The sequence below is a fragment of the Lycium barbarum genome, chromosome 5 (genome assembly GCF_019175385.1).
Source record: "Lycium barbarum isolate Lr01 chromosome 5, ASM1917538v2, whole genome shotgun sequence".
In the NCBI taxonomy this organism is placed as follows: domain Eukaryota; kingdom Viridiplantae; phylum Streptophyta; class Magnoliopsida; order Solanales; family Solanaceae; genus Lycium; species Lycium barbarum.
This window is the reverse complement of record NC_083341.1, coordinates 142,741,804-142,767,260: the sequence shown is the minus strand read 5'-3', so window position 1 is coordinate 142,767,260 and position 25,457 is coordinate 142,741,804. Positions and strand designations below refer to the sequence as shown.

At 31.2% G+C, this 25,457-nt stretch overlaps 2 protein-coding genes across 2 annotated transcripts; both read right to left on the bottom strand.

Moving 5' to 3' along the window:
* Window positions 1–149: 149 nt before the first annotated feature.
* On the bottom strand, window positions 150–7,288 carry LOC132642047 (intracellular ribonuclease LX). The gene is made up of 4 exons (XM_060359293.1): window positions 7,112–7,288; window positions 6,659–6,814; window positions 4,843–5,035; window positions 150–527 (listed from the first exon to the last, which is right to left on the bottom strand). Exons 1-4 carry the CDS (start codon window positions 7,217–7,219, stop codon window positions 274–276), a joined length of 711 nt encoding a protein of 236 aa, XP_060215276.1. The 5' UTR covers window positions 7,220–7,288; the 3' UTR covers window positions 150–273.
* Window positions 7,289–12,804: 5,516 nt separating this feature from the next.
* LOC132642046 (extracellular ribonuclease LE) lies at window positions 12,805–14,506 on the bottom strand. Its single transcript, XM_060359292.1, has 3 exons — window positions 14,307–14,506; window positions 14,061–14,216; window positions 12,805–13,401 (listed from the first exon to the last, which is right to left on the bottom strand). The coding sequence occupies exons 1-3, from the start codon at window positions 14,415–14,417 to the stop codon at window positions 12,976–12,978; spliced, it is 693 nt and encodes a 230-aa protein (XP_060215275.1). The 5' UTR covers window positions 14,418–14,506; the 3' UTR covers window positions 12,805–12,975.
* Between the last annotated feature and the right edge of the window lie 10,951 nt (window positions 14,507–25,457).

Sequence of the window (25,457 nt, the reverse complement as noted above, 5' to 3'; positions counted from 1 at the left end):
CTAAACCCACTACGTACCACACCACCGGCGGAACAATTTTGAGCCAAAAAACAAAACAGAAAACAAATTTATTCTATTTAGAATAGTTTGGAGGCAATATTGACTTTTTTTCACTACATATACTTTGACATCTTGTTAACAGATACACGTTTTACCTTGGAATGAAATTTTATTAGTACAAATGTGGAAGGTTTTCAATTAAAAATACAACAGAGAAGATCAAGAATATGATCATGTTGAATTAATTAGTTAAAACTTAAAATAAAATTAAATTCAAAATTCATCATGGTCAGTTGAGGAGAAAGGAGGGAATTCAATCTTGGAACCACATCTTCCTCCATGTGGGAAAACTGGGCAATCAATGAAATTTGATGCAGAAGAATCCACACACAAATATACTTGGTATACTTGATGGTTCCCTTGTGAATCCACATTACACTCTATGAAAGGGGTGTGTCCAACTCCATCTTCAATCGCCCTTTTAATGCTTTCTACACTGTAATGTTCTCCATTCCTTGGATGAACCCCTATTTAATGAACACAAAATTAAGTTAGCAGCAGAATTCTAATATAATAAAAAAGAAGACCTTTTATAAAAATTACTATTCTCATATATTTTGAGGTTGTCTGTAATATCTTAAAGCGACCTGATATTGTAAAAATTATTTTACATGTCAATGTATGGAAGCTAAACTCTAAAACACATAAATTTACCATTGTACTAGTTTGACAAAGGATTTAACCTAAACACTCTCACATTGTAAAGAATTTCTACACTATCAATAGTGTATTGTAATTCGTTGTAGTGTCACAAGTTATTTGATTTATATTTGAAGTTACTAATATTACTTTTCAAGTATGGTTACAAATGGTTATCTATTAGGTGACCTTATAGTAGTGGCAGAGTCACTCTCTATTTGTTCCTCCGTATGTTTACTTTACATATTTTAACTTTTCTTAGTAAAAATCTTAATTTCACAATTGCCTGATAATATAACAATTCTTTTCCACTGTAATCCTTAGGAAATTATAATTGTGAAAAACAAGACACTACAAGAAAAATGCAAATTACATGGGGATTTTCCTAAGGATTATACAAAAAAATTCGTAGAAAATTCAGTTTCATGCGAATTTTCCTGCCAAACAAAATTCGATGGAAAAATCTTTGTGGGTAATTATTACTTGAGGATTTTAAAATCCCCAGGTAAGTTTACCTGCCGATTTGAAAATCCCTAGGTAAATGTAAATTACTTGAGGATTTTTTGCAAAAAAAAAAAAAAGTAAAAAATTCTTGGTGGTAGAAATTCATAAAAATAGGAATTTCCTTGCGGATTTTCACAGACAAATCCCCATTTCCTTGCGGATTTTCACACAGATAAATCCCTATGTAATTTCGCATGAAAATCCCCATGTAATTTAGGAATATTATAATTCTAATTTTTAAAAATATCACAAATTTCATATCACCTATCCACTCAAACTATCACAAATTTCATATCACCTATCCACTCAAACCGGCCCCATTCATATTTTTATGACTTAACCCTCTACCAATTCTCTTACCAACTGTTCCTAATTAATTCGCCGAAGCAGTACGCATCCCCACTTTTCGCCATGCCACTGGATACCACTGTAGCTCATTATAAAGTGTGGAACTTTTATGTTTTTAACCGATGTGGTACTATTTGTCTACTACCCTCATTTCTCTCCCTATTTGTATTTACTTAGTTTGGCCATGAGAATTTTTCACTTTTTTTCGGAAAATTATTTCACTTTATTTAAAAATTAGTGTTTGACCATGAAAATTTTAATAACCAAATATTCTTTGCAAAAACTATAACCAAACACAACTCCATCTTCAACTTCAACTCCAAAATTTCAAATAAAGTGAAAAATAGTTGGTTTTCATGGCCAAACGCCTACTCAATAAGTCCTATTTTGTACTCCATCAAATATATAAGACTTACACAATCCACAATAAAACTAAAGAGTTCAAGTGAGAGAAAGTGGATTAAATTATGACTATGCTACTTTTATTTAAAAAAAGGAACCCTCGGTTATTTTCCAATTTACATTAGCACAATAAATTCTTTTCCAATATAAAAAATATCTTAATTAAACACAACGCAGTGTTCAAAAGTGCTACACCAATTCTAACAAAGAGCACACGATCAATATTTTTATGATATTAAAAGTTATATTTAAATGATGTTTGAAAAGAATCTGTATAAGATCACTTGATACTTAAATATCAATACTAACATGTATAAACTAATATAGTTCAAGTTACATAGTATAGTTAAATCATGTCATTTTAAATACACGTGGACAATAAAAAAATAGTTAAATTATTTTGATTAAGTCACTTCTATAATATTAGAAGTTAATCGAGAAGATGGGTGATAATAAAATTATTTGAGCACTTGATACTTAAATCTTATCATTAATATTTACAAATTAATACTAATCGTTAAGTAATTAACATACTTCAGTCAAAATAACATCATTTTAAATACTTGAGAAGAAATAGCATATAGTCCTAAACAACGTAGGTTTAGCTGAATGTCTGATGTAATGATATCTTTGTTTGCAATATTCTTTTCGGAAAAGGGCCAAATATACCCCTGTACTATCGAAAAAGGGCTAAATATACCATTCGTTATACTTTGGGTTCAAATATACCCCTACCGTTATACTATTAGTTCAAATATAGCCCTCATCCGTTAAAGTTGTCCAAGGTGGATAGTGAATCCTACGTGGCACTAACATTTAGTGAGGTGGGTGCCACATGGCATGCCACCTCAGCGCCCCTAACACATTTTATCTCTCCTCTTTATTTGTTCTTCCACCATTAAAATTTCCTTCCCTCATAATCATAAAATGCTCATGTTCCTAACTTCCTATACATACACATATGCATGGACTCCAAGAAAAAAATCCCAAAATTTTAAATAAAATAATCAGTTAATTAGCTCAAATAAAACAATATTGAATGAAGTTTCGGTGTGCAATGTGAACCCATTTGCTTTGCAAAGGGGGAAAATCGGTTCTTCTGTAGACCCACTTCATAGAATTCAAGAACTAGCTAGTGGTCCTTGATGGTTTTACCGTGATTGATTGGAAAAAAGAATGGAGGGGTGTAAATATTTTCTGTGTGAACCCATTTGGTGAACACTGCATTGTAAAAGATAAAAGGGGAAGAGATTGATTTTGTTTGTGACCCATTTCATAGAACTCAAGAACACTACGAGTCCTTGATGATTTTACTGTGTTTGATTGGAAAAAATAATTGGTTTCTTTGTAGACCCATCGGACAGAATTGAGTCTCACTTCTCTTTCCTCTCTCACCACAATTTGTTCTTACCGATGGTGGCGGTAATGGTTGTGGAGGGGAAGAAAATTTTAGTGGTGGAAGAATAAATAAAGGGGAAGGATAAAATGTGTTAGGGGCGCTGAGGTGGCATGCCACGTGACATCCACCTCACTAAATGTCAGTGTCACGAAGGATTGACTATCCACTTTGGATAACTTTAATGGATGAGGGGTATATTTGAACCAATAGTATAACGGTAGGGGTATATTTGAACTCAAAGTATAACGAAGGGTATATTTGGCCCTTTTTCGATAGTACAGGGGTATATTTGGCCCTTTTCCGTATTCTTTTACATCAACAATATAAATTCTTAATTTTAAATATAATAAGATTTATGACTATTATTTTTGTTACTCCCTCCTATTTAAGTGGGCTTACTTTTCTTTGAAGTGCGCCTCTGTTTAATTTAGTAAGTTTTCAATTCAAACATCCTACATGATAAGTTTAAGACAAAAAACATAAAATTAAAGAGATTTTGATAAATTACACACATCTTTAGTTTAAAACCACAAGATTCAAGAGATAGAATTATTATGAAAAATAATCTTAGTATATAGAACCCCAGGTAGATCCTCAATTAACCATAGGAAAGTCGCAGTAACAAATCTCCAATTAATTCCCTAGGTAATAAAACTCTTATATAAATCCCAAGGAAATAATCCCAGCTTTAATCGTAGCAACAAAAGCCTCGTGTGATTCTCTAGGTAGTAAACTTCCTAGATAAATCTCTAAGAAATAATCCCAGTTATAGTTGGTGCAAAAAAAAAAAATCCAAGTAATTTTCTAGGTAATAAAATTTCCAGATAAAGATCCAAGAAATAATTTGCAACTAAAATTGCAGCAATCAAATTCTCAAGTAATTCTCTAGGTAATAAAATAGTCAAGTAAATCCCCAAGAAATAATTCTTAGGTAAATCCGCAAAAACAAAATCCCGAGTAATTCCTAGGTAACAAAATCGCCAGATAAATCCACAAGAAAGAATCCCCATGTAAATCAACAAAAACAAAATTCCCAAGTAATTCCATAGGTAACAAAATCCCCAAGAAAAAGTCCCCAGCTAAAATCGCTGCAACAAAATCCCCAAGTAATTTCCTGGGTAATAGAATTCTCAGGTAAATCCCCAAGAAATAATCCCTAGATAAATTCACAAGGATTGCTACATGGGGAATTTCTTGCGAATTCACAAAGGAAATAAAATTTTCATAGTTTTGATCTTTTACCCGCGGAATTACCTACAAAATGATACTTGGGGATTATTTTCCTCAAGTAAATCCCCATGTAAAATTTTGGCGCTAAATGACGCCAAATTTACCTGGGGAAATCATATCCGCAGTTAAATATAACAGAGTTTAGGAATTTTTAGATTTCCGCATGAAAATCCGCAGGGAATATCCGCGAAAAAAATCCCCATGTAATTTGAGTTTTTCGGGTAGTGAGAACTGTTGTTGGAAAACAAACAAACACGGACCTGCATTCTTAAGGTTTTGAAGAAGGTTAGATTTGTTCTTGAAGTCAAGAGCAGTTTGGAAGTAAGCACGTTCGCCAAGACCTGAACAAGTCCCATGTTTTACCCATTCATGGCTCCAAAATCTTACACCATCACTACTTGGGCAAGCAAGAGATGGCCAATTCTTTTCCATTGTGCTTATTAGATCTGATATCTGCATGATAGTACAATTTTTTTAAATAAAAAATTATGATACTGCATGCATTTGTTACCATTGGTAAACATGGTTTTAAAAGCAAAATATTGGATTAAAAAAGACATTCATTCAACTCAAAAAGACAAAATGACCAATTAGAAATAACATTCGTAGAAGCAAACGCCATGTCCCACCATGTCTAATCAAAGCCACAAACCTCTCGCTAGGCAGGAATTTATATTTATAAAAGAATATATAATGGCATTTGTAAAAAAGAATTATTATTATTATTATTATTATAGTATAAATACAACGAAAGAAAAGCATTGCGTCGAAGCAAAAGTATCCCAGCAAATGTACAAATCCATACCTAAAAGCAAGAACCCTGAGCAAGGAAACATGGGCAGCAAAAAGTAGGAGTAACAGATTATACTTTTTGTCAAAAGCAAAATAATGAGAATTCATCTAAAAGTCAGCTGTTTATTGGTCTTTTCAGTAGAAGATGTCATTTTTCACGACTCTAGCACAAGAACCATACTACCAACTTGACAACATGCATGCATAATGTTACTGTATACATGTAAGATAAAATATAAAGGCACTTTTGTACCTAAAGTTGAATTTATTGGCTCAGAGTTTCATTTAATTTTGGGAGATTTCTAACCTCTTTCGTCATTAACTAGCTAAGATTTGAAGGAAATGGGAAGCTACCCTAATAGATTTTCAATCCTTTTCGTGATTAAGGATCAAGATCTATTGTGAAATGTCATCTTACATGTAATTATTTGAAGTATTCTCTCCGTTTCATTTTATGTGAAGAAATTCTGAGTACAAAAGTCAAAGTTCCTATGTTTCAGTATGAATTCGCTTGGGATTCTTTGAAATTTATTTAAATAAAATTTATAAATTTAAACATTAGGTGAAAAAGTACTGATGTATAAATCAATAGACTATAGAGTTAATACTCCATTCATTCCAATTTATATGATACAATTTTTTTAGTTTTTTTTTTTTTTTAAAAACTGACAATCTAATTTTAAATTTAGAAATAATTTATATTTTTCATATCATCCTTAATGAGAAGCTTCTATAACCACACAAATATTATGACATGTTTAATTAAGGCCACAAGTTTAAAAGTTTTATAGCCATGCGAATGCTATGATATGTTTTAGACTATAAGTTTAAAAAATTATCATTTATTTTTTATATTATATTTCATATCGAATCTAAGTATGCTATTTAAGTAGAAACGGAGAAAATACTTCAAAATATTTAAAAATAATATGAGAAATCGTAATCAAAGAAAAAAAGATTGATTCCTCAAATAGTAGTAGTACCAAATAAATTATTGGGACAGAGGAAGTATATACGTTAAAACAAGTCTAAAATTAATTACCTAAAAATATTATGAGACTAGGGGTGTCTTTTATTGACTCAAGTGTCAACGATCCATTCATATATCATTAATTAAAGAAATTTTCTATATATGGATATTGGAACTTAAAAAACATACTATGAGGGAAGACTTCAACAATAAAAGACCCCATTTCTGCCAGTGGACAATGAAATTGTCGTAAACCAAATACTAAAACCATTATTGCTTGTACTAACTAGCACTAGCTAGTTGAAAATGTGTACCTCAGATTCATCCAAAGAGCTTTCACGATCACAGTTTTGTGGCCATTTGCCATTTTCATAGTTTGGCCATAGACCATGGATACTGAAATCTTCATCAGGTTTTCCAGTGGTGGGATAGCAGCAACTACGCCTTGTATCACAATAAGACGCCGGCCACTGTATATCAAAAACACAAACATTAGGTGATTTGATAGTGTAAAAATTGTTATAAACTTTAAGAATTATAGCATATAGATCCACAATCAATAAAAGAAGTTAGTTCAAAAGTTACTTTAGGTCACAAGTTCGAATTTAAATTTTTGATGCTCAGCATAGGGAAGTTAGTTAAAAAATTATTTAGGTAACAAGTTCTAATTTTTTGAATTCCCTTGTTAAAATTTCTGATTTAGCTACTGATCGATATATAGAAGCTATAAACTCCTACTACGTACAAAACATAGTTATAGGACATACCTGCTGAACAAAGTAGAAGAAATCAAAGTCTTGTGACGCAACACAAAGAACTAACAAACATTGTACAACAAAGAACTTGATCAACAATGATTTTTGAGGTTTCATCATTCCTCTGATAAATTTTAGAATTTGCTTCAAAGCTTTAAATTCTTCTTTCTTTTAGTATGTAATATTGTTAGTTTGATAGTTGTGTCTCAATTTATAGGCAAACAAGTCACGTCGTGAAGGAATATCCTGATTAGTATATGCCAACTAATTGTGTAGCAAAATTATTTATTTACAATATTGTTGCGTGCTCAGAGTAAGCCCATGTGTCAATGTCCTAGTTGTATATTTCTATCTCCATGTGCTTAAGTTTTGGGGTTACGCATTAATTAATTAGCTTCTACTACTCGATATTCATGAACAATTTAAACCTAATAAAATAGAGTGCTCTCCTAAGTTTTAAATCGATCACCCTACAAAATATAATAATAAGTAGATCTAAAAGGAATATTTCAATGAGAAAAAAGAAAAACTAAACTGCTGTATTTTCTTACTGGGAAGTTCAATTGGACGTTAAGTAAGGAGCCGTATGTATTGAGCTACGTTTGATAGTTAGCAATAGGTTTTGTTTTTTCATCAAGCAAAAACATTGCTAATTCGTCATATAGCCATTGAACTTTACTGAAAGTAGTTCTAAAACGTTATGTGTGAAATATGAGGAGTTATTGTTCTTTTTCAATCATGCATGGACCAAGATTTATGAAAATTAACTTCCCTTACTCCAGAGATGTGATAGGATAGTTGAGATTCTTACATCTTTAATCGCAGGTTTTGAGTGGGTTTGAAAATGGAGAAATTCTTGTTAGGGAGCGAATCTCCTTTAAATGAACCACTATGCGACACGGATCTGAATTAGTCGAACAAGTGGATTTCAGATAGCTAAATTGGTAATTGAAAAAAAAATAAAAATCCCATGATATATTCATTTATGTGGATACACATAAGAAGGTAAGGACAACCAGGTTGACTATATAGGCTCGTCCCATGAAACTTATTCGCTTAATTGAGTGTAGTAACTTTAATGTCATAAACTTCCAAGGCTATAGGTAAGTACTAGTAATTGGAAGATGGTTTTTGTAAAGATAATCTTGAAGAAGCTTATAATTCTCCAGTTTCCTGACATTATTGGAAAAATTTCAATTATTTTACTTAATTTCTTCTCGGGACCATTTTTAAAATTTCTTCAAATTAATTAATTGAGACAGGTTTTTGTTGTATGAACAGAATAAATCCATGATTAGCCCGATCCAATAATATAGATCATGAGCAGAATTCCCTTGTTATTGTGATTAGCCCGATCCAATCCATGATTTTTCGCTTTAACAATCAATGCTTCATTAATTCTGCAAATTTTCCTTCAGACTTATTAATAAGTAACAAATAGAAAGATATAGGGAACACGTCACCCCTTTGGGTTAATCTATTGCTTTAATATATGTGGGAAGTATCACGATGAGTAAACAAAAAGATCCTTCCCAATTATTGAAACTTATACCATTTCGATTACATGTACTCAAGTCTATATACAATGTAATATACGTGGATTCACGTGAATTCAATAATTTTACCCACAAGCAATATATGTACTAAGATATTTTCTAAATACATATAAGAGAATATTTGACAGTGCACCTAATTATCATTGTATACGAATTAATTAGAGATCATTGTAGGAACCTTTAAACTTCAAATCCTGAATTCACATATAAAATTAGGGTACTTGTAAAGAAAATAACATAGGTCCACAATTTAATGAAGGAGTCATTTTCATCATTGTGATGAAAAACATTTTCCATGAGAAATATTATTTTTGAGAGCCATATTTCTTAATACCAAACACACCCTAAAGGAAATGGAAGAGTAACGAAAAGGTTGCCAGCCTGCAGATGCAGTGGGTCAGGAAAAAAGAAACTAGAAAAAGGAAGAAATGAAGTAAAGGAACAAAAAGCAAAATTCATATTTAAAAATGTCACCTTCATAAAGTTAATATGCATTAAACATATTATTGGAGGTAATTTTGTCTTGGAAAACTACGGGTTAGATATCAATTTTAATTGACTTCGATTGAGTCTACACTTGTACATTTTATCGACCACACAGGATTTTATCCTTTAACATTAACTTGTTTTTATGGACATGAAATTTTGACCAAAAATATATGTTAATCGATCCATGTGACAATTTGGACAATAAAAAAGTTGGGTTTTGTTTTGCTCCTCTTTATAAGTGTTTATGTTTTGATTATTACGGGAAATTTGTTAGAAGAAAAAAAAAACGTTTTCCAAAACGAGCAACAAAAGTCCTCACGTTTGGCTTTTTTGTTTACCAATTTTTTTTTTTTTTGGTGCAAATATTGTTTTCAGTTAGGTATTGACGTTTCAAGGGGTAATGGCAACAACGTACACGGCACCATTTTTTTCATCTTCTAGCTGCCACAGATAAAACGAATAAAAGAATTTCATTTTGCCCAGTCTTGGCTTTTTATGCAAAATGTAAGTCCATCATACACAGAGAACGTGAGTTTTGTTACCAATCTCATGTGCAAAAAGAAAAAGCAAAAGTAGTACCGTGGAGTTTTTTTTTTCCCGTTTCACACCCATAGGTCTCCACGCAACAGTAAAAGTTATTGCCTATGAATTAAAGCGGTGAAAATACTCTTAAGTAGGCGTTTGGCCATGAATTTTCAAATCATGATTTTAAACTAGCGTTTGGACATGCGTTTTCAGTCATGGTATGGTTTCAAACCCCAAAGCACTCAAAAAGGTATGATTTAGGTTTTGAAACGATGGTTTCAACTTTTTTAAATATAAAATTTAAACCATAAGTTTATATTTTGTAAAAAAAAAAGACCCATAAGTTGGTAGATATTTTTAACAATTACCCTCATCAATCATTTATCAATCTCATTAACTTCCACCAAATTTTATTTATATCTACCAACCTTTTAATTTTGTAAAAAAAGACCCATAGTTTAATTTTATTTATTGAACTAAAATTTGATCAATTGATGTTGTATTTTTAGAAAGGTCTTCTAGTATTAATTTTGAGCCGGTTGTTATGAATTAACGTATTAATTTTGTTATGAACTATGACTTGCTCATTTTGTAAGATTGTATAAGAATTGAGAATGTTTTGATAGTTTTCACAACTTGTGGGGTTTTTATGTCTATAAGAGAAAATACTCCATAAATTATCCAAATTGCATATCCAAACATGGTTTCAAACCATGTCCAAACGGGGCCTAAGAAAAATGCCTACAATTAGGGGTGTGGTTTGGTTGATTTTTGGTTAAAATAAAAAACAAATTGTTTAGTTAGCTTTAGAATTATTAAAATTAAACAAAACAAATGAAATACTCCCTCCGTCCCAATTTATTTGATATAGTTTGACTGGGCACGAAGTTTAAGAAATAAAGGAAAACTTTTGAATCTTGTGGTCTAAAATAAGTCAAAGATATTTGTGTGGTTACAAATTATCTCGTTAATCGTAAAATGTAAGATTTAAAGTTAAATTGTTGCCAAATAAGGAAATGTATCATTATTTTGGGACAGACTAAAAAGGAAAGTGTATCACATAAATTGGGACAGAGGGAGTATACATTTAGCGGTTTGGTTTGGTTTGCTTCGGTTTTTTTATTTTTAAGAAATCTAATGATATTTTTTTTTATTTTTTTTTCTAAATTAGAAAAGAATTTTTCATCATTTTCCAACTTGTAATCTGGGGATAAGGCATCAGTATCCCTGAACTATACTCGATGTTTCTAGGACACACTTTACCTTTACAAGGGTCATATAACCCCCCCCCCCCCCCCCCCCCACTAAACTATTTTAAAGTGTAATAAATACACCCTTCGATGTAGAGGTGGCATAGAGGGTGTGCTCACTCTCTTGGAGGCATGTGAGAAACGAAAAATGAGCTAAATTTCTGAATAATATGGACACGTGTCATTTTTTAATTGGACGTGTTTATGATTAATTAGTATACATAACTAATTAACATTACAAAAGGTTGATTTTCAAGAACTTAAAAAAAGGTAATGTTCTTCATCTTCTTCAATTTTGGTCCCAAAATTCAACAAAAACTCAATCAAATCCACACTAATCAAGCTTAAATTTCAACTACAACTTCACAACAACATCATCACCAAACTCCAGTAATCAATTTGGCCAACAACCAAGAATTTTGACAAACACGTTTTTTGTTCTTCAAGCTTTTTCAAGGTTCAACAATGATGGATTCGAAATTCTTTCTCCATTTTCGAATCTCAATAGCAACTAAGGATCTAGAATGAGTTTAGCACTTGAATCTCAACTTTAAAACTTCAACAACTTTCGAATATGTTCAGCACCCAATTCTTTTTTAGGTTCATACAATAACAATTGTCTTTGTCATTTTTCTAAATATAAAGTGATATTTCCATTGTATTTTGGAATTAAAAAGTAAGTAAAAGGAAAAAATGAAACATATTTTAAAAAAAAATTGCGAAAATACACGTGGCAGTGTGTGTATTTCACTGTCCACTAAGAGTTTGGTTCTTTATGCCATGTCAACACTTGGAGTTGTGTTTATTAAATGTTAAAATAGTTCAGGGGGGTAATAGGACCACCGTAAAGGAAAGACGTGTCCCTGGAACTTTGGGTGTAGTTCAGGGGTACTGATTTATTATCCGTATAATCTGTTATTACCCTCTTATTGTAGTGGTTATAATTTTCTTGAATTATGAATAAAATGTCTTATGATCTATAAGCTCTGATCGAGTGCATAAAGTTTATAAGAAACAAAAAAAGATCTTGGTAAATCTTTTAGTTATTTTAAGTAAATGATCGAGTTTGGATTCATGGCCTTCTTATAAAAATGGGCTTGAGGTTTAAAGTTCATTATCCTATTAGAGATAAATAAAATTTTGATGAAAAATTATTCACAAACTATTTATAAAAATCAACATATTGTACATATATATTTATATAATTATAAAAATTATGTATATAAGTTATCGATTTGGTTCGATTTTTTCTTTGGCTTGTTTTTTATAAAATCAAACCAAATCAAATATTATCTGTTTTTTTTTTTTAAGAAAAAGTTAAAAGCCAAACTCAAACAAAAATCAGCTTATTTAATCGTTTGCTCGGCTTTCGATTCGGATCGATTTTTAAGCAAACCATGAATACCCCTACCTAAAATAGCCTAATATAGTCCATTCTTTTCAATCCTCATGCATAACGAGAACTTAGTGTACTTTTTTGTTTTGTTTTGTTATCTTCATAGTTAAACAGAGAGCACGAAATATACACCTGGCTGCATGGGTCATGAGCCTCGAATGACTTCGTGGAGTCGGAAATTTACCTAAGGGGACTCCAAAAAAAATACTAGTTGCCTACCTAAAGCGATTTTTGAACATTCCCTTGTCACTTTACTAGAAGGGGATTAATCAGTTTAATTAACCCAAAAAGATAATGCCCTTATTTACAATTTTACACCGTATTTACTAGTGTAGCGAAGAAGATTCAATTAAATCCTTTTCTACACCTTATTATCTCCGCCCCTGGCTTCGTGCATAGCAACTCGAATAATGACCTTTTGTCTATTGAGTTTTGCAACATCAGATATTTAAAATTCAATAGTAATAGTTTCTAGGGCTGAGTAGTGAGTACTAAGAAGAAATGTCAATTTCAATATGTTATTTCTCCAAAGAAGGTATAGCCTTTTCCAATGATTAGAGAACATGTATAACATTCTAACATTAGTAAACAAGAAATAGTACAAAGGAAAGAGACAACACAATGAGGGATATGAAATGAGGCCAAAGAACAAAAACTGGCTCAAAATGTTGGGAACTCAATGCTGGAGTCACATTTCCCCCTAGGGTAAACAGGGCACTCGATGAGATTTGAACCCGAGCCATCGACACAAATATAAACCTGGTATAGCTGGCTATTACCCGACTCGTCTATATTACATTGAATACCAGGAGTATATCCAATCGCGCTTTTAATCGCACTTTTAATGTCATCCAAGCTATAAGATCCTCCATCAGGATGGATTTCAGCACCCTGAAGAATTGACAAAAGATCAATTTGATTCTTGAGATCAAGAGCCTTCTTGAAGTAGCCATGTTGGTTTGTGAAAACAGATTCAGCACAAGTGCCATGTTTTTCCCATTCATGTGACCAAAACGTTGAGCCAGTACCACTTGGGCATGCCAGAGTTGGCCAATTTTGTTGCATTCTGCTGATTAAGTCACGAATCTGCATAGTCAATTTAAAAACTTGTAATTACATAATCTGAACTGGGCAATCCTAGTGGCAGCGCCAAAAATGCATTTAAAAGGATTCAACAAAATGCTAGAGTGTCACAACTAGCTAGGATTTGAACCTATGACCTGTGGTGGAGCCACATAGATGGAAGAGGGGTCAGTTGTACACCCTCTATCGGATAATTATATTGTTCATATAAAAGTTATATTGCGTATATAGATTAAAAAAATTACTTTTTATACATATATATTAAATCTTGAACACCCTTGACGAATTTTCTACAACATAAAGCAATTTTTTGAACCCCTTTACTACTACACTAGATTCTTTCCTTATGCCAAGGAGATTCAACAGTTCATCTATAGGCACAAAAATATTTTTGTCATATTTATGACTATGATTTTTGGGCGAAAGGGATTCAATTGAACCCCCTTGTGCACCCTTTAATCCGCCCCTGAGTTTATGTGAGTTCTATTGAACCTAGTACTCTAAACACGAATCACAAATATGTAGTGAAAAAATACTAATTATATAACAAGAAATTAAACTCTGAATCCATAATTCAAAAATACAAGTTATAAACCAACAAGGTTAAATCTTGAATTCGTGATGGGAATTAGAGTAAGAGGCTTCTTTAGAATATTGAGTACCTGAGATTGATCATAAGGACTGTTTGGATCACAGTTTGATGGGTAAGTGCCATCATTGTTATTAGGCCAAAGTCCATGGATTCCAAACTCTGCTGCTGGTTTTCCAGTTGTGGGGTAGCAACAACTTTGTTTAGTATCACAGTATGATCCTGGCCACTGCATAAAAAAAAAAAAAAATACATTAATTAAAAAAACTAAAGAAAAAAAAAAAAGACATTTAGTTTTTAAATAAATTTGGATGTTAACCTGTTGAACAAAGTAGAAAAAATCGAAATCTTCAGCAGCATTAAGGACTGATAGACACTGAGTAACAATGAAGAAAATCAAGAAAAGACAAGTGGCTGAATTTGAAGCCATTTTTTTTGTTTTTCTATTTGCTTCTAAAAATAAAACTCTTTATTTGTGAACTCCAAAGTGGTGTATTGGTACTGACTGATAAAGTGATTTTGGCTTGTTATTTATAGGAAAAAAAATGAAGATGTGAACAGGCAGCTTCTAAGTGTGAAATTGAGGAGCTTCCTAATTTGGGATTGGTATTAAAATCTGATTCGGATTTTTATCCCTATTAGTGTTTCTGATGTTGACAATGTGAAGATGCCATTGATTTTTGGGATATACTGTATAGTCCAATAATGTTATTTTATGGTGTTAATTTCAGCAGATTTTAAGGGATCAATTTTACTTTTTTTTCCTATTAAAGAAGTTCTCTCAATCTTGGAAGATGGAAGGTTGTCATAAAGTGTGTTCTTTGTATTAAGATAATTAAGTTCATTATAAGGCAAATAGAATATACTCGGTTCATATGAAATCTACATTTTGTATGATATTTTTAATTTGTTAAGGCCAGATAAATTGAATTATTGGCAACTGGCGCTTTCAGACTTGCACTTCCCTCATGAATTTATTATTCATTATCAATCACATTAATAGACATTTATGTTCTCCGTGTCTGCCCCATGATTACAGTTGAGTTTACGTTCACACTGATATTGTATCATAATTCTTTTGACACAAGTAAGTTTAAACATAACATGTAAGTAATTCTTCATAGTGTGCCTGATATTTAATTGAAATTTCAGTAAGATTTTATTTATAACAAATATCTTGCCTAAAATTTATCCTTGATTAAGATTTTGTTTATATTAAACTTCTTGCCTAATACTTAGTAATTTTAGTAAGACTTTCTTTATAATAAATTCCTTGCTTAAACTTTAGAACTTTGAAATTACTAAAATTTTATAACAGAATGTAATTGAAGACTTCATTTTGCAATGAAACTCCTTTACTGAATAAGTTGCAATTTGAATAAATATATAGAGACGTATTTCATATCGCAAAAAAACAAAAAAATGCACATCATTTTTGGATCTGTTTGATTTTTAATATTAACCATATAAACCGACTTTGACAATCTATATTGGTGCTTTGAAACTTTTTTAAAACTTTTATCGCAATATTCTTTAAAAGTATTACTACAAAATAATATTACAAAAAAATTAAAAGTTTCTTTGAAATGTGTCTTTTGATCTGTCTTCTGTGTGCTATATTATACTTCATGCTAATCCTTTGAAAGATTATATGGTAACTTTAAAGCATAAATTTACAAAATACCGTATACAATTTTATTGTATTCATTGAATTATGCATTTTTCAGCAAAAATTTTCCTTAAATACAACTTAAGATCCTTAAATTATAAGCAATTGTATGTGAACACAAGGAAGAGTTGACAAGCAACATACTAGCAGTCTAGCACAATGACTATTTGGACCGATAGAGTATAGACAACTTTCTTTCACTTCTCACTCTTTTTTGGAGTCTAAATTATTGCTCTTTTCTTCTTTTCAATGATAAGTAGCCACATGATTTTCTGTCTTCTTTTTTGTTTTTTTCAAGTAGCTTCTAATGAAATGTCGAGTTTAAATTCTAACATTGACGCATAAACAATTTTTTATGACAGTTAATTACAGTAACTCTATTCAATAGTCAATATTAGCATTGGTTGATAACTTAAAATAAATGATAAGTAACCCGTTGTAGCAAGTTAAACTATATTGGAAGCCCTACTTTCCTTCCTTCCCCCAGCAGGCAACAACACTGGGAGGAAGACGATCAGGATCTCACGTATGGTGTATAAAAATAGAGTAGTATAAAAAATTCATTACAAGAATTCGTTACACTAAAAAGAATGTTCCATTCTTGAGAAAAATACTCCCTTTGACAAATAAGTACAATATGAAACCGTGAAAGCGTGATGTTGAACTAGACTAGATAGAAACAAATCTAAACAAATCTTTTAAGTGTGCAAGAACATGTACTTGCAAATTTATTGGCTGAATTTCATTATTGAGATGTCGACATGGACAAACACATGTCGATATCAATTACAAGTACCTTAGGAAACAAAGATTTTGACATAAAATTAGAAACGTTATGTCATTTCATTCATGAAAACTGTTTCTCACAAGTATCAGGCGTACACCCGTTTGGCCATGGATAATTTTCATTTTTTCCCGGAATTTTATTGCGGAGCATATTTGGTCATTAAATTGTTACAAATTTTTGGATTTTAATTTTGGAATATTTCGGAATTCGAAAAACTCCAAATACTTGTTTTCAAAATTTTCACTCAAAATCACTCACAAAAAATTAACATTTTTCAAGTTGTATTTATGTTCAAACACAACTTCAATTTTCAAATATCATTTTTTTTCCAAATACTACTTTTTTTCAAATTTCACATATTTTATGTTCCAACGCATTTTTTTGTGCGGATTGCCCTTCAAAGGTACTGGTCTTTCAATTTTGCCCCTCAAATTACTGGTCTTTAATTTTTGCCCTTCGCCTAATACCATGAGGTTTGGAGTTCAAACCCCAGCTCAGTAAAAATAAAAATAAAATCACAAGGCAGAGTTTCGTAGTAAAACTAGGCCTATTCACGCAAAAGTTAGGCCTTAGGGTAGAATTTTGCAAAATTTCAACTGAGTAAAAAAAAATTTGTCTTAGGGCCTGTTTGGAAAGCCACATGGTAATTGGAATTGATATAATTTCTACCCTAGTAATTACACAGCCTAGTAATGACACGGTAGTGTAATTACAATGACTTGTTTGTTTGTCATAACGTAATTATAGTGCAATTACAAGCGTGTTGTTTGGTTGCACAAGTGTAATTACACAGTTAGTTTAATTTAAAAATAAAATTTAACTAAAAAATATTTAAAAAATATTTGCCTATATAAATGTTATTAAATTAGTTATGTAATAACATTGTTTCTTGAAAATATATTACACAGTTAGTTTAATTTAAAAATAAAATTTAACTAAAAAATATTTAAAAAATATTTGCCTATATAAATGTTATTAAATTAGTTATGTAATAACATTGTTTCTTGAAAATATATTAATTAATAATCATATATTTGTAACTAATATTGTAAAAAATAATTGATATATATATATATATATATATATATATATATATATATATATATATATATATCAAATTAATAATATTTATTTTTAATTAATTATAAAACTTAAAAGAAGACTTTTTTGTGAGAACGTCATGGATTGGATGTTTGAAAAAAATAATATTTATAAATATAATGACATAACATTATTCAAATGTTTGACACAAAAAATTCATCAAATGTAAATGAAAAATAAACAACATGCAATGTGAAAACAAATAACTTAAAATTGAAAATATAACCTAAATTCAAAATCCAAAAGAAAAAATTTAACATAATACTCTTATGTCAAATTCCAACATTATAGAAGTAAGTTCCAACATAACTTAAGTAAATAATTCAAAAGAAAGGGAAAATATAAGTCTATAACCTCATTCATAACGAAATTCTACTTTAATAACGTCACTCAGTATATGCCCGGTTTGTTAATGACACATTCTTTCCAAAATTAAGAGGTGTAGTTTCAAAAATTAGAATAATAACACGGTTATGCTAAATGAATAGAATAAAAAAATAAAAAATACGAGCAATTACATGGAACCACAAGAAATAAAGGTTGGGAATGAGAAGAAAGGAAATGAAAAATAAATAATATAAAAAGAAAAATACATTTTAAAAAATAAACATAATTAAAAAGTAAAAATAAAAAAGAAATTAAAATAATAGAAATAAAAAATAAATTAAAAATCAAAAGAAACTAAAATAATAGAAATAAAAAATAAAAAGAAATTAAAACAAACAAAAAAGAAACAAACTAAAAAGTAACAATTTAATTACACTTAATTCTCAACCCCTCCTTGAGAACTGGGGAATGTAATTACACCATCTCAATTATACCAAATCCCCACCTAACTGTGTAATTACTTGGTCAAACAAGCATGCCAAACTGTGTAATTAAACCCAATTCCAATTACCTGAGTAGCTTTCCAAACAGGCCCTTAATGTTTGTTTTATGCCTGAAGGCAAAACTCTGTCTAAAAGTAGCAAAACTCTGTCTTGCGAATCCAAACTCTACCTTAGAATTTTTTTTTAAAATTTTTGATTGAGCGGGGGTTCGAATTCAGAACCAAAGAATTTTTAGTGATGGGCAAAATTAAAGATCACCAATTTAAGAACAAAAATTAAAGACCACCACCAAATAAGGACAATCGTGCAAATTGCCCGTTCCAACGCCCACTAAAACAAAAATTAAGGGACAAGGCACTGCAGTTTGTGTGGTATGACTTGGAGCCCGTTTGGATTGGCTTACAGCTTAAAGCTGTTTGCAGCTTATAAGCTGAAAAAAATAAGTTGGGGTAGTCCAACTTATTTTTTTTTGGCTTATAAGCTGTTTTCAGCTTATAAGCTGCTTTAGATAAACTAAGTCAAATGGGTCAAATTATTTTTTTGAGCTTATTTTAAGCATAAATGACTTTAAGCTGGCCAGCCAAACACTCAAAAAAGCTGAAAACAGCTTATAAGCCAACTTATAAGCCAATCCAAACGGGCTCTTGGTCGGGTTCCACCTCGGCTTAACTGGACGAAGTAATTGCACGGTTTTCCTTCAAATGGATTGGTCTTTAATTTTTGTCTGTCAAATGGGTTGGTCTTTAATTTTTGTCCTTCAAAATTGAACATTTACCTAGAGGGTCATAAGTTTTTTAAGGGCTTTGGAATAAGTTTTTTAAGAGTGCAGGCATAACTTGTAGATATTATGGTGCGTAACTTATGCCCCTCTAGGCATAAGTTCGGTTTTGAAGTCCAAAATTTAAAGACCAGCACAAAAGAGGGACAAAAAGTGCAAATGAACCTAACTGGACCAGTAAATTCACTTTTTTGAGATGGTGGACTCGGCCCAGGCCCAGAACCAAACAGGGTTGGATTTTTTAACATAATTTTTCGCCAATTATCCTTTTGTGACAACTGCTTAGTGTATAACTCTTTTTTTATTTTTCTTGCAACTTATAAACTTTTTAGACTGTGGTTTAAAATTTATAAGTTATGAAGAATATAAGTATAAAGCTTCAAAATGGAACTTGAAATCATCCATTTAAAAAAAAAAAAAAAAACTATGATGAAATCAGATATTTGAACTCAATAGAAGCACGTCAAACGATTCATTTGATAACATTGTGATAAATAATTGATTTGTGTCAAAAGACAGGAAACTCAATGGTTGATAAATAATTCGAAACAGACTTGTTAACACAAAGATATATCTCTAAGAGTTGGCTGTAGCCTGAAATATTAATATTGCACCCTATAACAGGTGTGAAACCTGTTCCTTTCCTTATAGCTTTCTTAATCTTTTTCAGTCGATAAGATCTTCCATCCGGTTGAATTCCTGCAATCAATTGCATTGATTTTCATTAAACATTTACCATTATATTGCATAACCGAGATTACTACATTTTATAGCCTATTTGACCAAGCTTTTGGGAAGCCAAAAGTGTTTATTTTAAAAACTTGAGGTGTTTGACCAAACTTTTAGAGAAAAAATATCGGCTGCTTTTGGCCAAGCAATAAGTCTCTTCCTATGACTAATTTTCAGTTCTATACTTCAATCATCCACTTGAGAAATATGTGGTCTTGTAACCAAATGTTCTGCTTATTGTGCTCCTCTGCTCCATCTGTTGTTCTTTTTTCAGTAATTGAGAAAAATATAATATAATAAACACTCAGGCTTTCACCTCCTGCGATGGTGGAATTTGATATTGATCTCTACCTCATATAATAATAGAAATAGCAAAATGGACAAAGGAGGGGGACATAAACCCGACCTCCGATCAACTGTGTTACTAAATTACAAAATTTATACTAGCTAAAGTACCATTCATCTACATCAAAGAGATTTGAGCTTTTTGGTCTTCTTGAATCTGAATTGTGTCGTTTCTATTTTGTCCAGTATAACTTGTCCCCTAACGTGACTAGCCAGGGCTCCATCAGAGGCGGATCCATAATTTAAATTTTATGAGTTCAATCTATAAATTTTTGGCATTGAACCCATTATATTTTTAAAATTAGGGGTTCATATCTACTATTTATTATAATTTTAATAATTTTTTACACATAAATTTAGGCTCCGCGTTCAAAGCTTGGTGTTTAGTTCAACCCCAACCTTATAGGCTACGTACGCCTGTGGCTCTCATGAATATAATAAAAGAGTGAATTTATGACTGAGTTTAGATAGGGTGTCTGCTACTCTATTTACTTCTTCTAGCAGTGTTGAAAGTCAAAGGTTCGGAGTTGAATTGATTACTCATACTTTTGATTCTGGTGAATATTTAGGACCATTTAGCCATGAAATTTTTTCATTTTTTTTTGGAAAATTATAAAATTTGAAAAATCCGAACAATAAGATTAATTTAAAGTTTGATCTTGGTGGAAATGATGATTGACATAGCTTTGTTATCTTTTTCGCAACATAAAAAACTCAAACTTGGGATTTCTATAGAACTATAAAGGCCAACTAAAGGACCTAGAGAGGGCATGAAATATAGGAAAGAATAAATGTTTGATGCACAGAGAAAGGAAAGGGAGAGAGAACTGCTGGTAATCACAGTTAAATTTACTTGGTTAATGAAATGAATCTGGTCCATCAAAAACTTAAAAGAGACACGTGTAATTAATTTAGAATAGGACTGGAGGAACCGGAGAGATCTATCACCGGAGGGGAGCCAAATCCGTAAACTTGTAGTAAAGAAAAAGGAAAAAAACAGAACATAAAGACTTCGTAAATTAGTATTATAATTACTGTTGAATAATGCTTAAATCATACACTAGTATAAGACTTGATAGTCAACCTAATGACCTAAAATGGCAAATATTAATCTACCGAATTTAGTTGTCAAAGCAAATTCAGCTGATAAAGATCAAAGTTTACCAATATCAAAATGCTCCAAAGGAAAAAATATACAATGGAAAAATTATAACGTTAAAAGGACTTATGCGCAGGGCCGAGTTAGAAGTTACTTAAGGGTTCAGAACTCAGTTACTGACACTTAATGTCGCTATTCTAGAATTTAGAACCCAAAAAGTTGCGGGCATGAGAATTTTGCGGATTAAGCCAATTTCCATCCCTAAATCATCCAATTGAGAAATGTATATCCCGTGTATTCTTTCATTTCTGTTCCTTTATGCTCTTATTTTTTATTTTAATTTTAAATACTACTAAGTCTTAGACATTGAATTGATAATGTTAAAAAAGAGGGCATCTGATTAAAGTATGGCAGGTTCGACTTGCTCTTTGGGAAGACCAACATTGCATGGACATTAGTATAGTTGGTGTCCTTTTCATACACTTCATATTTTCTGGAAACAGAAAAGATAAGTATTTATTTTACAACTCAAATTCAAAGTTGCTGCAGTTGGAAAATACTTTCTCTTGGTAGGTATTTTGGTTTAATTCTGGTGGTTGGAATAGTTATTGCACTGTTTTGGGACTTTTGGTGTCTGCCAGAGATGGTGAATAGTACGTGTACTTAAGTGGAGCAAATTTTGCATATGGTTTGGTACTATTATTGGTAAGAGTCTTAAATGGGAGTAGTTCTTGGAGAGTAAAGTGTGCAAGATGTTCTTAGGCATATTGTTGATGTAACAATAGTTACGCCATAGTGCTTTCTGTATTTTGTTTTGTAACATGGTACTAATTTATTGATGTTTAGGAGTTTTTGTTGAAATATTTATATCAGATTTCAAGGATAGAGTTGGTGAAGTCCTCTTTTTAACACCAGCTATCAAATATTAGCCACTATTTTAAAGCTATTAATGTTTAGCCATTCTCTTTTGGCACGGAAATTTTTTTGAACAAAAATACCCTCAACTTGAACTCAGAAATACTCGAACAGTCGGTGCTGGATTTTGAAGTTTTGATAAGTAGAAACCCAACAAAACTATGCTGGAGTCCAAAAATCTCTTACAGGCGAAAATCCACAACCGTATGCTGAAGTTCAACTCTTACGGATTTATAGATTTTTGAACAGACTTCCAACTGATTCATGTCTGATGAAATACCGACGTACTTTTCCAATAGAAAGTCGTCGGTAACAGTGAAAACTAGGCAACTATATATCGGAAAGTCGTCAGTAAACTTCTGAAGATTTTCAGCATCAATCCACAGGAATATTTTACTACTACACTTTCTAACGTCTACTCGTCGAAAAATATTCAGATAAATACAATACTTTTATTCTATTTAACACCTAGAGTTAGTTGTCGAAAACTCATTAAATTCTAAAAACTAATAGTATTAATTAGGGGGGTATTTGACTAACTTTATTCTTATTTCTGCCTAAGTTATAATTCCTCTCCATTATATTAAATGTTTGTTCTATTTATGTGTCATATCCATTAATGACAAATTTCTATTAAGGGTAAAATGGAAAAAAATAATTATTTGTGCCTTAAATTTCTAAAACGACATATAATTTGAGATAACTATTTTTAGTAACTACGATAAATAATTTGAGACTGAGGCAGTAACAATGTAAAGAATTGCTATTTGGGGTCAATTCACAGTCGAGAAAGAAGACACAGTTCTAATTTTAAATAGGGAATCGACAAATAGAGGCTTTATTAGCTATGAAAGAATACTGAAAAAATAAAAATTGCTACGTTTGTGATTTTCAGTATAAAACGCACGCACTCAAGTGCGTCAAATCCATCTCACTTTAATCTACATTATATTTTGATAAATTTTTAGATGCAAAATAGAAAAAGAAAAAGAGATGGTATTTGCTCTATTTCTGGTCTCTTATGTTTAATTTCTATTTCTTCAACAATAATAAAATTATCATACTTCTCACACTAAAGACAAGTTAATTAGCAACAACACAACTGGAGTCTAAGGAATGTTGTGAAGATAAAGAGGCTGTTTCTTATAACTCTAGTTAATTAGCATGTACTAAATTACAACAATAACATAATTTAGTAGCATGTACTGAGATATATAAAAGAATATTGATATTAGTTCATATAACAACGTAACAAATCAATATAATAATGGCGCAAACCACAGCAAATTACTTCCTCCGTTTATTTTTACTTGTTCAATTTGAACTTTGCACATTCTTTAAAAAAATAATAGGAGTAATTGATATGGATATTTTACCACAATACCCATATTGATTGTTCTTTAGTTTTAGATCTTGAAAAATCATTGGAAAATAAGTAATTAATGCTAAGCGTATAACATGGAATAATCTGTCCATTTTTGCTTGTACATGTTTGACTTGACACACCGCTTAAGAAGCAAAAAATAAAATGACAATTAACTATATCGCCCCTAATTATTATAAATCATCTAAATGACTGAAATCAATCAAGCATACTTTGAAAGTTGTGCAGCTCAGTAATTAATACTCCACATCCGTATCAATTTGTTTGTCTTTCTTTCCTTTTTAGTCCGTTTAAAAAAGAATGTTTTTTTTTTTTTTTTTTTTGACAACTCTTTAACTCTAACTTTCCACATGACATGTTTATGACTACAAGATTAAAGAGCATTTTGGTACATTATACATATCTTTAATTTAAGACCACAAAATTCAAAAATCTTATTTACTTTTTAAATAAACATTTATTTTTAATACATTGCTCAAATAAAAACGGACGGAGGAAGTATTTATACTATTTAGTGCATTTCCGTGCTTTTAGATGGATTCATTTCAGATTTTGATGGTAAATGGATAATTCGCGGTTTAGTTATCGAGATAAGTGATTTACAAATCACCTAAGGGTCCCCCTCTATAAATTTATTGAAAATTTTATAGCCGGAGTCATTAGAAGTTAGAATACTAACAAATCACCTAAGGGCCCCCCTTCTGATTTTCAGATGGAAATATTTGGGGAAATTAATGTGCAAGGGACAGTAATTTATACTAGACACATTTATTGGGTGGGGTCTAGGTCATAAGGTAGGGTTTTTGTGTTTTTTTTTTTTTTTTTTTTTTTTCTAATCAAGTGTTTGGGCTGAGATATTTGGGTTTTATGTAACTGACGTAATTAGTCCGTATATGGCTCCTACAGGGCATACCAACTAAGCATTTAGTATGAGATGACATGCCAACACAACTCATTAATCAGAAAGACGAGCAAAAAACCACGAATAAGAGCGTAAGACTTATGCGAGGGAGTGGAGCCGCGCCCCTAATCCTTTCAAGAAGATAATTATTCTTAATATTGATCAGGAGCAAATTTAGTACATTTATATCAATTAAAAGAAACAATAGATGCGTATGAAATTAGTTCCCCATGAAAAATGGTGGTTGTTGAATCAACTATGAAATATGCTCTTACTCATGAATCTATTGTTCTGAAGAGGACAAAAGACAAATGTTATGCTTGCAAATAAGCTTCAACCAAGCATCAAATAGAACAAGTTGGCATTGGGAAAAGAACTATTTACCCGAACAATATCGAGTAATTATTACCCTCGCACGTCCCCAAATGAGAGCATCATCTTTGCCAAAGAAAAAGTGCATGCGATGTAATTTTCTAAGTTCAAGTTCGATTACATTGCTCGATGTACTTGAGTCATAAATAATTTCATAAGCAATCTTTCTACGGATCAACTAAGCTGTATTCTACTTTAAGGAAGTCTCGTACACCTTTAATTAAGTCTACGCCTCTATACGTATATCCATTAGTTTAGTGGGTTAGATCCTCTAGCATTCCATTAGTTTTTTATTTAGTTTGTTACGTGCTTTCAGGTATAGATATCATTCGCCTATCTTTCTTGAAGTCCTAAAATTCTCCTCTAGTATTTCATTCTCTCTCTATAACAATATTACTTTCATTCATATCTCATGTAAAATAGTTTCTAAGGCAGGGAGTCCTCACAAAGAAATTAAAGAAAAAGATACATCACTTTACCACGCAGTAATTTTCATCCATATGAGTGACCATTTAAGAAATTTTACTTTAAAATCTGCGACGCTTTCTTACAAGTAAAAT